Source organism: Punica granatum, chromosome 4 (assembly GCF_007655135.1).
Source record: "Punica granatum isolate Tunisia-2019 chromosome 4, ASM765513v2, whole genome shotgun sequence".
In the NCBI taxonomy this organism is placed as follows: domain Eukaryota; kingdom Viridiplantae; phylum Streptophyta; class Magnoliopsida; order Myrtales; family Lythraceae; genus Punica; species Punica granatum.
The window spans coordinates 13,930,504-13,943,695 of NC_045130.1; the positions used below are offsets into that span (position 1 = coordinate 13,930,504).

A 13,192-nucleotide genomic window follows, 5' to 3' on the forward strand; every position below is an offset into this window, starting at 1 on the left:
ACTTCTAACTGCCCAAATACCGAAATGCGTACATTTAATTTTTTTGAATCGAGATCAACACAATATGCTTTACATAACATCTTGTACGTTGAACATGAATTACTACCGGCAGTACCATCCATATCCCATTACGATATGATAATCTAGCATTACAAACGAAAATGTTCTTTTGATATTAACCATACAGTTTAGTACTCATTCCCCTTAAATAAGGTATTAAATTCGAGTCTTGTGCACGATAATTTTATCTCTTACTAGATCGATTCAGCTCGAACTAGATTAATAAGAATCATTAGACTTCTGGATACCAAGGCCAGGACATGCTCAAAAGAAAAGGAAAAAAAGAAATTTCAATTAATCAAAGAAATTCCTCCACTCTCAAAGTTTTATAAAATTTATAAACCAACCCATCTTTCTTTCGTGTTTTTTTTTTTTTAAACTCTCCCCCGCCACTGTCTCTCTCTCATCCTCTGGAGGTCCGCCTCTGCACTCAACAGTACACGCAGCCACCGCCACTGCCGCCTCCCTCCCTTCACCTTACCACAGCCACGACCACTACCTGCGTTGCGTTTCCCAGTCCTAATGAGGAGGTGCCGAGAATCCAAATCGGTACCGAGTGGGAAGTTCTTGAAGCCCATCATCAAGGTCTATGCCCCTCCAAGTCCTGCGGGAGGCAGGCAGCCCTGCAGCGAAATCTGGAGAGGCAGGGAGAAGCTCAGAGAGAGAGAGAGAGAGAGTGCTGGGATGAAAGTGGCTGAGATGGTTGGTCTGAAGCCGATAGCGGAGGAGGCGGAGGGGGGCGGACACCGGCAAACTGGAATTTGTCTAGATAGAACTATCGATCCGTACCGTAACCGGGATGGAGTTTCTTGTCGGGGTCGGGGTGAGATGGGAGTAAGAATTCATTCCCGTCCTCCAGCGTCAGTAGCAGCATTCATTCCGAAAATGCCTTCCTTACCTTCTGCCGACGACCAAATCCGATTCATTCCTCTATCTGAAGTGATCCTCCTTCGTCTTCTTCACGGACGAGCAAGGAAGCGAATTTCTCCGTCCTTGTCTGATTACCTTACTTACGGTGGCTGAATTGCCGTTGATTCTTCTCTATAAATGCCCTTCCTGCAACCGTTAATAATCGATCGAGCTTCTCTTCGTTCCCTGTTAGTAGCTGATCGATCTTCTTATCTTATTGATGTCAGTGCTGCAAGATTGTTAGTCATGGTGTTCTGTTTATGTTCTAGAGACGAATTTCAGTGCCTTTCGTGTTGTTTGCTTGATAAGTCTTTCGAAATCCTGTGCTTTACTCCAAAGCTCGAGTCTTTTGTTCTTGTTTGACAAACTACTGTTCAAAGGTTTTATTTTTGAAGCTAAATTCCCGATATAAGGCTTAGGAGACTGGTAAAAATGGAACTTTATCTAGTTAGATTAGATGTGAGATTTGTTCATGCTTGGAGGACATTCTGTATGACTCGCGAATATATATATGTCTTGCAGTTAACTTTAATTGGCTTTTACTTGATGGGTGGGATTGCGATGGAGGATGATTGGGGGCTCACTTCCTCTCGGACACTGGTTCTAGTGGGCAGGACAGGTAATGGTAAAAGTGCCACGGGGAACACTATTCTTGGGAGGAAGGCTTTCAACTCTAGGGCTAGCTCGTCGGGGGTGACAAGCACCTGCCAGTTGCAGCAAACTGTCCTGCCTGATCGTCAGATTGTCAATGTAATTGACACTCCCGGTAATGATCTTTTAACAAACTTCTGCAGAATGAGACATTTCATGGATATTGAGAGGTTCTTATCTAGGACATGGTTTGTAATTGCAGGGCTTTTCGATATTTCTGCTGGAGTCGGTGATGTTGGAAAAGAAATTGTCAGGTGTATCGATCTGGCCAAGGAAGGGATCCATGCTGTGGTTTTGGTCTTTTCTGTTAGGACCCGCTTTTCGGAGGAGGAAGAAGCTGCCTTCCATACCCTGAGGACTTTGTTTGGAAACAAGATAGTCAACTACATGATTGCTGTGTTCACTGGTGGGGATGAACTTGAAGATAATGATGAAACTCTGGAAGATTACTTGGGTCGTGAGTGCCCACAGCCTTTGAAGGTGTTCTCCACCTCTTTATGCAGTTAGATATTCATAGATCATTTAAAGTAAGTTGCAAACTCTGAGTAATTACAACAGGTGGTTTGATTGATATGCCACCTAGGGGATTCCAATTCCTAAATATAGATTTGTCAGATTGCTTTATCTCTGATGATGCTGCTAAGCACAATCGAGTTTCAAATCTCAACATTGACTGGATATCTCTCTCTGGGATAGCTTTTGATGAGATTCACAGTTCTGTCTATGCTCATGGTTTACGATGGCTAGAGAGATCGACTTGTTTTTAAATTTTAAGTATTTTGTAGTTTACTTTCACAAATTTTGTTGTGCTAAACTCGGTTTACTTCCAGTAAGTTTGTCACAGATTGAGTTTAGTAAAAGCTTTTAAGCTGCCATTGTAAGATACAATGCAATAAAAATCACCAAGACAACATTGACCATGAGTATCTTCTACTATTGCTGCAGCACACTGATATCGTGTAAAATATTTATTGAAGGACATTCTAAATCTCTGCGGGAACCGGCGGGTGCTTTTCGATAATAAGACGAAGGATCGGGGCAAGAAAACAGCCCAAGTTCAGGAGCTATTTTCCCTTGTCGATGCAGTGATAAGCCAGAATGGCGGAAAGCCTTTTTCAGATGAGATATTTGCTGAAATGAGGGTAAGTAGAACATTTAAAACTTAATGCAAGTAAAATAAATGTGATTGCACGAACAGTTTCCGAACTATGAGTGTTTGTTTGGCAGAAAGGAGCAAAGAAGCTCCAGGAGCAACAGGAAGCGGTTGGCTCTCTCAGAGGATACAACAAAGGAGAGATACTGAAGTTTAAGGAAGAGATGCAAAAATCTTATGACGAGCAGCTGAAGCGAATTTCTGAGATGGTATATTTTAGTGTAAAGTTGTATTTCTGTGTCGTCATTGAAAAATTATGTTTACTGCAATGGCATTTCTGACAATTATATTTTCCAATATAGCATATGTTTTTGCGGAGTCTGCAACAAACATGTTTGTTTTTTAATTTCAAAGCATGTTGGGTTTATGATTTATTGTAGTCTTTTAATCTTTTTTCTGCTGATTATGGATTTGTCTAAGATGCGTACTTACGTTTCGAAGGCTGCGATTATCTGCCATATCTCTCGTCTGTTATTTAAGAGGAACATTTCTGGACTTGTTGGACTGAACTGTTTGGTGTGATTGCTTACTTTTAGATTGAAACCAAGCTGAGAGAGGAGACCAAGAGGCTCGAGCAGAAGTTGGCAGAGGAGCAGGCCGCTCGTATGAGGGCTGAAGAGCAAGCACAGTTGGCTCAGGCGAAGTCAAATGACGAGATTCGTAATCTCAGGGAGAACCTGCAGAGAGCCAGGAAGGAGACTGCAGACCTCCGTGAGCAGTCCAAACCAAAGTGCGTCATCCTATAATATGTAAGACTGGGATGTCCTGGAGTACGTTACGGTCTCGAAGATTTCGATATTCACTTGTGTTGTGATAGTAACATTTGGAATACTCTTGTGATTGCTCGTATCATGTAAATGGATTTATGGCTGGCGTTATTTGCTCATTTTAAGTTCACTAATGGTGCTTCCATTATTCTAACAGATGAGAATATCCCTGCTTTAGTGCTCTGTACTTAAACGAAATGATCCTAACAGGTCTAGTACGAATTGATGTACATGTAGTTAAAATGCGATCCTTTGTTATAATCGAACCCGACTTCCATTCTTTCTCAGAATCAATCCATAAACATAGAATAATCTCTCATATATATAGTTCATTCATCGGTAGTACATACAAAATGCACACAAACACAGAGCCTTACAATTTACATATTGTCCAATTAGTCCGATCGCCGGACTAATTCAGGAGTTGCAGGAAGTCTATGGGGTGGGTTGCAGCTTTAGTTACACACTCAAACACCACGCTAACCCTTCGTTGAACAGCTATTATTATAAATTGTAACCATATGTACTTCGCGCACAAGAGATGCCTTTTCCCGGAATCAGCTCGGGGGACTTCTACCTGCATAAACATGAAGGCACGTACATTTTATTCTTGAACCATGACGATACATGCTCTCATAACATCTTGTATGTTAAACCTGAAGTACTATCAGCACTTCCATGTCACCGTACAATACGATGATCCACCAGTGTATATTTGATGACACTTCTTAAAATAAATACGCTAGTGGATCATAGTATTTTTTATGACACTTCTTATCAAAAGTACGATGATCCACCAGTAAATGAGAAACTAATATTTGCCACTGAGCATTTAAAACGCCAGACGGGATTCTATAGTTTCCATAAAGTATCCAATCTAGTATGCATAGAATTATTGACTCATACCTGAGATGGAGTTTCTTATCGGGATGAGGTGCGGGAAGCCAACACCTGAATCGCATTAATCTCCTGGCCCGGAACCATGTTCGTGTGCTCCATCCTCTCTATCTCAGCTATCTGTTTGTCCATGGTGATTCAAGAAATGTCTCATTAGATAATCCAAAATATGTAAAAAAACAAGTTTCGGTGTATGCATGGTATCATTAAGTGAATTTCATATATATATATATATATAGAGTATAGTATAAATCTCATATGTATATATTCAGATTTTATCGAGAACATATTGCAGCTACGCACACAAATACGAGTTTTTACATACCTTGGTGCAAAGGTACACAGTTTCATTTTCCATCTCAAACTCCTGTGAAGCAAATTATTAACTGATGAACAAGCTCTTGCTATAATGGAGATGGTGATGGAGCATTTGCAAGAGTAAGACACACAAAGAGAGAGGAAAGAGACATTGGATATATATAATACACACACACACAGAAACACATATATATATATATATGCTTAATCATACATATATATATGATTACGTACCTTTTTCTCCAAGTACTCAATCTCGGCAAGCAGCATTTCATGCTGTTCAACATGGATGAAAACAAATCAAGAGTTGTCCAAGTAAGAGTAAAAATAGATAAACTACTCAAAGTAAAATTAAAAACAGGAATATCTATCCAAATTATGATGTTGTGAAAACCATATAGTAAATAATTACATTAGGGGATTGCACTAAAAAAAAGATCATATAAGGGTTGCCTTCTTGGACCTAATTCTGGTGATTCCGCGCTCGAGCCTGTTCTCGAGCTGCTTCAGTTCCTTCACAGAAAGGGCACTCAAAGAATCTCCCATCAAATGCCTGCCATGCATAATATGCACTATATAATCAGCACGAAGCCGGGTAGCATAATGTTTTATGATACCTTATTGGCGTACGATATTTCTGTTTGTTGAACTTCTTTCTTTGTAAGTAGTGCATACATAGTATAGTTCTACTGTGATATTGTTTGCCGAATTTGTCGATTTCAAGGAAAGTGGAAAAATCTTCGGGAAAGTAATTTACCTATTAGAGTTCTGCAGCATCTGTATCTGCTGCCTCAGCTTGGCTGATTCTTGTTGATAATACTGCATATATACAAAAAGATAAATTAGAAATATGTCATATACATTGTGCATGGAAGGAACTGCACAAAATATATAAATCAGTTACTTATAGGAAAAAAATGTGCAAATCTAGATAAGGGACGACGAAATCTGCTGCTTGTTTTCGATCTTTTGTAATAACTAGATCAAACAACGGCCACACGTAAATATTACCTGAGCATTGATCTCTGTGACAGAAGCCGTGCTCGAACTGTCTGAGCTAGCCTTCTTATACCTCTCCATAGTTGTCTTGATGCTGCTAACCGATATATAATAACTTGTAAAGCTTAATAATTTTCGATGATGTGATGCACAGGGTAAGTAAATATCTACTGGGTTACGTAATTACCGAACGTGGCAAAGATGTAGATAATGTACGCCGGCAGAGGAAAAATACGATAACTAAAAAGGGTCAGTGACATATTACTCACAACTAGAAGGTAGTAAGATGATGATGATAATTCGATCAATTAACCATTGCGTCAATATTAATAAAGCAACGATATGATCCATTACGTAATTAACTATCATTTGGAACCGATAATCCATAAAGGGATGTTTGTCCATGGTATCCGAATACTTCTAGCTAGACTCTAGCCAATCGGCTTTGGTGGAGTTAAAGGACGTGAAAAAGTAATTCAGAGAAGAGAATAAATGTCGATTTTGTATGGGAAGGCTTTAGGTGGCGTTTGAAATTTAGGTTTGATTTTAACTTGACTTTGATTGTGATTTTACGGAGTATTTGGTCAAACTTGCGGGCCCACATTCATTTGAGAATATTGTAATTATGGAGTTGTATTAAAATGGAGTGGTGTAAATATTTATGTGTGTGACCCATTATTTTGACTTTGATGAGTGTAATTTGTTTTGTTATGGGTAGAGTTAAAATCAAAATCACGATTCTAAAATCAAACTCAAATTTCAAACGGGACTTTTAAGAAGCGTAGAATTTCCTCGAAAAATTCTATCCTCTCTTTCTCTCTCTTGTTCAATCAATCTATCTTGTTTTAGTGGGAACTTTCCGATGGATACCGGGTACTAAGAAGTGAAATGCTTGTAATAATGAGAAGACATGGAGATTGGATGTATCACATTTCTTTGCAAGAATTTATGTCATAAAGCAAAAATTAGATCGTGTCTAGTCTAGAAAGAAAAAGAAAGGAGAACAAGACAGAAAGCAAATAATAGAATACAACCCCAAGTACTTATCAGGGAAAAAAAAACAATCCAATTATGATGAGATTCTTTGAAATGCATGAGGTACATATTTTTAGTGATATTACGGATATTCTCAATTTATTGGTTGATGCTCATCTTATTTGAGCATTGTTCGATCCTAACCACGAGGCGCTTCTTGTGAGTTATTATAATGTATATTACTATTTGACAGATGAAGTAAAATAGATTTATATGATATCTTTTTTTTCGGTTACAAGGAGATTTATATGATATCTTTAATTTCCAAGTTATGTGAGCATTCGAATATGTCAATGGCTCTATCAATCATTCACCCCATGGGATTATTTGAAGTGACAATGAGACTCCAAACTCAGAATGTGTACATACGTATGTATATGTGTATGTATCTGCATTTGTTTTAGTAGGAAGCTCGGGAGAGACTGACATAAAATAAAAATGGTCGAGTATAACTCTTAAGCTAGCATCAGATGTTGGCAATACTTGATTAAATGTATTTTGTATGTTCTAGAATTGCATATTCTAAAACAAGTGCAATACAATGTCCTTATCTTTTGGTCGATTGAAAAATTGAGACAAAATAACTTCACACTCTTACATATAAACTCACGCTGTAATCCATTGAAAATAATTATCGTGCATTGGTTACATTTTTCTTTCCATAACGAAAGTTTATTCGATAGGGAACTGTTATCTTTTACGTATATGTTTTGTGCTCGAGAAAAGGAGGAATCGAGTTTTAAAATGCGGCATTCTTTCTCTAGTCCCTTCCCATACATAGTGTTGATTAGAAAAATACACGAGTGATTAATTACTATCAATTAATAAAAAAATAGAATTAAAACTTGTACTCTTCAGAAAATAATAATTAATCATAACTGATCTTCTAACAAAGTTTTAAGATGTTTTTATTATCTTCAGTATGCAAATTGAGCGCATATTATTAGAGCTACACACACGGACATATATATGTACATATATACATTTATCTTTCGTTATGTGCAGATCACGTGTAATATATATACTAAGAACATTTGTATTCAGATATTAACATCGCTCAAGGATTACAAAAACATAAAAAAACCAAGCATAGCAAAAATTACAAGATCATACATATATATTCAATATGATTTATGTGTTTGTTAAAATAATTGGCCATTTTATGATCCATCGATCTGCATACATAATATCTATATATAATGGAGAAGAGATCATACATATATACTGCAAATTGCATTTTCTAAAATTTTATATGTGTATATGTCTGCATAATTTTCGTGGCCGGCTAGTGCTCAAATATGTAATTATACATTAGCTTAGTGGTCTGGCAGTATCATGATTGTCAAGCCTATAGAGCACTACTATAATATATTCACCTTCCAATAATTCGTAAGTAAAAATTATTATCAATTAGCCCACTTATCTGCCTCGATCAGTAGAATTGGCCACGAGGATTTTAATCATACAATCAGTTTGTATATATACGAATTCCATTTGGATTTGTGTTGCATTTAAACAGGTACATACCATTTGGTTTGAAGAGAAACATGCATGCTTATCGCAATATATATGGAGGTCTTTCAATTCAAGCAATCAATTGCTGCGCCATTTTAGCAGTGACGCCCGAATGGTTAAATGTCTAATTAATCTGCAAGCATAGCATTAGAGTAACCGCGAAAACCGCATTTCAGAACAAGACCTAGCTAGGGGCATGGATCAATATCTTGTACTGATTGGAAGACATAAGGCACAACTTATGTAATTGCTGAAATTATTATAGATCCAATTAATATGGTCCACCAGAGTTAAGATATCGATCAATATGTTGGCTAGGAAGCTAAAGTTCGAGCATTTTTATGAGTATATATGTAATAAATGGAGCATTTACTATATCGATACTTTTGTATCTAATTATCACCATTGCCAGAGGGCATTGATGCCAATTCACTTTGCTTTTTAAAAGGGGAAAAATCGTGTAGAGGAAGAAGCAATTAAAAAAAAACAAGAAGATAAAATAAGACGAAGGACCAGAAAAGGAATGAATATCAATCATCACAATTTAGTCTGCAACTATAAGAACTTCTATTTATATTAAGCACAGTGGGGAATTCGTTAACATTACCCAGAATGGCATCATGTGCAATCAACATGCGCGCATTAATCCTTTGTTATATTCGATCCCGACTTCCATTCTTTCTTAGTATCTCAATCCATAACATAGAATAAACTCTCATATATAGTTCATTCCTTGATAGTTCGTGTACAAAATGCACACAAACACAGACAAAGGGTTCTACATTGTTTAATAGGCTTCATTGCTTCTTTAATAGTTTATTTACACACGCAAAGACCACACACTCACACCCTTAATTGAGCAAATATTATTATGAGTTATTACCATGTATGTATGTAATTCGCGCACAAAGAGATGCCTTCCTCCGGTATGAGCTCAGGGAACTTCTACCTGCCTAAATACCGAAATGCGTACATTTAATTTTTTCGAATCGAGATCAATACAGTATGTTTTACATAACATCTCGTACGTTGAACATGAACTACTATCGGTGGTACCATCTATATCCCAGTACGATATGATAATCTGCGGTCATAAACGAAAAGGTTCATTTGATATCATCAATGGTTGATTCATATAGTTTAATACTCATTCCCCTCCCCTTAAATAAGGTATCAAATTTGAGTCTTGTGCATAATATTTTTATCTCTTACTAGAAGTCCAACGATTCTTTTTTTTTTCTTTTCTTTTGAGCATGTCTCAAGCCTTGGTATTCAGTTCGAACTAGATTAATAAAAATCGTTAGACTTTTGGATACCAAAGCTAGTTCGGATTGGACCTAATTCGAACTAGATTAATAAGAATCGTTAGACTTCTGGATGTCAAGATTAGAGACATGCTCAAAAGAAAAGAAAATAAAGAAAGTTCATATGGTTCTGGAGAAATTCCTCTTCACTCTCAAAGTTTTATAGAATTTATAAACGAACAAGAAATTCTTTCATGTGTTTTTTTTTTTGAAACTCATCCCCGCCACTGTCTCTCTCTCATCCTGTGGAGATCCGCAGCCACCGCCACAGCCGCCTCCCTCCCTTCACTACCTGCGTTGCGTTTCTCTAGGGTTTTAGGTTAGGCCATGGCCATGGCGTCTCCCAGTCCTAATGAGGATGTGCCGAGAATCCAAATCGGTACTGAGTGGGAAGTTCTTGAAGCCCATCATCAAGGTCTATGCCCCTCCAAGTCCTGCGGCAGGCAGGCAGCCGAGCAGCGAAATCTGGAGAGGCAGGGAGAAGCTCAGAGAGAGAGAGAGAGAGTGCTGGAATGAAAGTGGCTGAGATGGTTGGTCTGAAGCAGATAGCGGAGGAGGCGGAGGGAGGCGGACACCGGCAAACTGGAATTTGTCTAGATAGAACTATCGATCCGTACCGTAACCGGGATGGAGTTTCTTGTCGGGGTCGGGGTGAGATGGGAGTAAGAATTCATTCCCGCCCTCCAGCTTCAGTAGCAGCATTCATTCGAAAAATGCCTTCCTTACCTTCTGCCGACGACCAAATCCGATTCATTCCTTTATCTGAAGTGATCCTCCTTCGTCTTCTTCACGGACGAGCAAGGAAGCGAATTTCTCCTTCCTTGTCTGATTACCTTACTTACGGTGGCTGAATTGCCGTTGATTCTTCTCTATAAGTGCTCTTCGTGCAACCGTTAATAATCTATCGAGCTTCTCTACTTTCCCTGGTAGTAGCTGATCGATCTTCTTATCTTATTGATGTCAGTGCTGCAAGATTGTTAGTGATGGTGTTCTGTTTATGCTCTAGAGACGAATTTCAGTGCCTTTCGTGTATGTTTGCTTGATGAGTCTTTCGAAATCCTGTGCTTAACTCCAAAGCTCGAGTCTTTTGTTCTTGTTTGACAAACTACTGTGCAAAGGTTTTATTTTCGAAGCTAAATTCCCGATATAAGGCCTAGGAGACTGGTAAAAGTCGGAACTTTATCTAGTTAGATTAGATGTGAGATTTGTTCATGCTCGGTATTGATGTTGAGAACATTCTGTATGACTCGCGATTATATCTGTGTCTTGCAGTTGACGTGAATTGGTTTTTACATGATGGCTGGGATTGCAATAGATGATGATTGGGGGCTCACTTCCACTTATGCTGGTGTTCGGACGCTGGTTCTAGTGGGCAGGACAGGTAATGGTAAAAGTGCCACGGGGAACACTATTCTTGGGAGGAGGGCTTTCAAGTCGAGGGCTAGCTCGTCGGGGGTGACAAGCACCTGCCAGTTGCAGCAAACTGTCCTGCCTGATGGCCAGATTGTCAATGTAATTGACACTCCCGGTAATGATCTTTTAACAAACTTCTGCAGAATGAGATATTTCATGGATATTGAGAGGTTCTTATCTAGGACATGTTTTGTAATTGCAGGGCTTTTCGATAGTTCTGCTGGAATCGGCGATGTTGGAAAAGAAATTGTCAGGTGTATCGATCTGGCCAAGGAAGGGATCCATGCTGTGGTTTTGGTCTTTTCTGTTAGGACTCGCTTTTCGGAGGAGGAAGAAGCTGCCTTCCATGCCCTGAGGACTTTGTTTGGAAACAAGATAGTCAACTACATGATTGTTGTGTTCACTGGTGGGGATGAACTTGAAGAAAATGATGAAACTCTGGAAGATTACTTGGGTCGTGAGTGTCCACAGCCTTTGAAGGTGACCTCTACCTCTTTATGCAGTTAGATATTCATAGATCATTTAAAGAAAGTTGCAAACTCTGAGTAATTACAACAGGTGGTTTGATTGATATGCCACCTAGGGGATTCCAATTCCTAAATATAGATTTATCAGATTGCTTTATCTCTGATGATGCTGCTAAGCACAATCCAGTTTCAAGTCTCAACATTGATTGGGCATCTCTCTCTGGGATAGCTTTTGATGAGACTCACAGTTCTGTCTATGCTCATGGTTTACGTTGGCTAGAGAGATCAACTTGTTTTTAAATTTTAAGTATTTTGTAGTCTACTTTCACAAATTTTGTTGAACTAAGCTCGGTTTACTTCCAGTAAGATTGTCCAAGATTGAGTTTAGTAAAAGCTTTTGAGCTGCCTTTATAAGATACAATGCAATAAAAATTACCAAGACAACATTGACCATGAGTATCTTCGACTATTGCTGCTGCACACTGATATCTTGTAAAATATTTATTGAAGGATGTTCTTGCTCTCTGCGGGAACCGGCAGGTTCTTTTCGATAATAAGACGAAGGATCAGGACAAGAAAATAGCCCAAGTTCGGGAGCTATTTTCCCTTGTCGATGCAGTGATAAGCCAGAATGGCGGAAAACCTTTTTCAGATGAGATATTTGCCGAAATGAGGGTAAGTAGAGCATGTAAAACTTAAAGCAAGTAAAATAAATGCTATTGCACTAACAATTTCCAAACTATGAGTGTTTGTTTGGCAGAAAGGAGCAAAGAAGCTCCAGGAGCAACAGGAAGCGGTTGGCTCTCTCAGAGGTTACAACCAAGGACAGATACTGAAGTTTAAGGAAGAGATCCAAAAATCTTATGATGAGCAGCTGAAGCGAATTTCTGAGATGGTATATTTTAGCATACAGTTGATTTTTCCCCCCTTTTTCTGTCTTTGTATTTCTGTGTCGTCATTGAAAAATTTAATGTTCACCGCAATGGCATTTCTGACAATTATATTCCAATATAACATATGTTTTTGCGGAGTCTTTTAATCTTTTTTCCGCTAATTATGGATTTGTCTAAGATGCGTACTTATGTTTCGAAGGCTGTGATTATCTGCCTTATCTCATCTGCTATTTAAGAGGAACATTTCTGGACTTAATGGACTGAACTGTTTGGTGTGATTGCTTACTCTTTAGATTGAAACCAAGCTGAGAGTGGAGGTCAAGAGGCTCGAGCAGAAGTTGGCAGAGGAGCAGGCCGCTCGTGTGAGGACTGAAGAGCAAGCACAGTTGGCTCAGGCGAAGTCAGATGCTGAGATTCGTGATCTCAGGGAGAGGCTGCATAGAGCCGAGAGGGTCTGTCCGCTGCCCATACCGCTGCCCTTACCGCTGCCCCCACCATGCCCCATTCTATAATATGCAAGACCGGGATATCCTGGAGAATGTTTCGGTCTCGAAGATTTCGATATCCACTTGTGTTGTGATAGTAACCTATGGAATACTCTTGTGATTGCTCGTGTCATGTAAATGGATTTATGGCTTGCATTATTTGCATATCATTTTAAGTTCACTAATGGTGCTTCCGTTATTCACTATCTACCCCAAAGATCTGTATGTCAGATGAGAATATCCCTGCTTTAGTGCTCTGTACTTAAACAAATGATCGTAAAATGCGATCCTTTGTTATAATCGAACCTGACTTCCATTCTTTCTCA

At 38.7% G+C, this 13,192-nt stretch overlaps 2 protein-coding genes across 6 annotated transcripts; one reads left to right on the top strand and one right to left on the bottom strand.

Moving 5' to 3' along the window:
* The first annotated feature begins 425 nt into the window (after nucleotides 1-425).
* On the top strand, nucleotides 426-13,072 carry LOC116202674 (immune-associated nucleotide-binding protein 9-like). Of its 5 annotated transcripts, none has more exons than XM_031534274.1 (7): nucleotides 426-894; nucleotides 1,492-1,735; nucleotides 1,823-2,100; nucleotides 2,598-2,762; nucleotides 2,848-2,982; nucleotides 3,310-3,429; nucleotides 12,795-13,072. In XM_031534274.1, exons 1-7 carry the CDS (start codon nucleotides 583-585, stop codon nucleotides 12,891-12,893), a joined length of 1,353 nt encoding a protein of 450 aa, XP_031390134.1. In that variant the 5' UTR covers nucleotides 426-582; the 3' UTR covers nucleotides 12,894-13,072. The 5 variants fall into 5 exon arrangements, with proteins under 5 accessions (XP_031390134.1, XP_031390135.1, XP_031390133.1 ...); XM_031534273.1 differs by lacking the exons at nucleotides 1,823-2,100; nucleotides 2,598-2,762; nucleotides 2,848-2,982; nucleotides 3,310-3,429 and adding exons at nucleotides 10,971-11,136; nucleotides 11,224-11,501; nucleotides 11,999-12,163; nucleotides 12,249-12,383 and having other exon boundaries at nucleotides 428-894; nucleotides 1,492-1,569; nucleotides 12,675-13,072; XM_031534276.1 differs by lacking the exons at nucleotides 1,823-2,100; nucleotides 2,598-2,762; nucleotides 2,848-2,982; nucleotides 3,310-3,429 and adding exons at nucleotides 10,971-11,136; nucleotides 11,224-11,501; nucleotides 11,999-12,163; nucleotides 12,249-12,383 and having other exon boundaries at nucleotides 755-1,191; nucleotides 1,492-1,569; nucleotides 12,675-13,072.
* LOC116202658 (agamous-like MADS-box protein AGL11) lies at nucleotides 4,462-10,310 on the bottom strand. The gene is made up of 8 exons (XM_031534253.1): nucleotides 10,226-10,310; nucleotides 9,992-10,073; nucleotides 5,767-5,848; nucleotides 5,513-5,574; nucleotides 5,209-5,308; nucleotides 4,990-5,031; nucleotides 4,763-4,804; nucleotides 4,462-4,557 (listed from the first exon to the last, which is right to left on the bottom strand). The coding sequence occupies exons 1-8, from the start codon at nucleotides 10,308-10,310 to the stop codon at nucleotides 4,462-4,464; spliced, it is 591 nt and encodes a 196-aa protein (XP_031390113.1).
* Nucleotides 13,073-13,192: the final 120 nt, after the last annotated feature.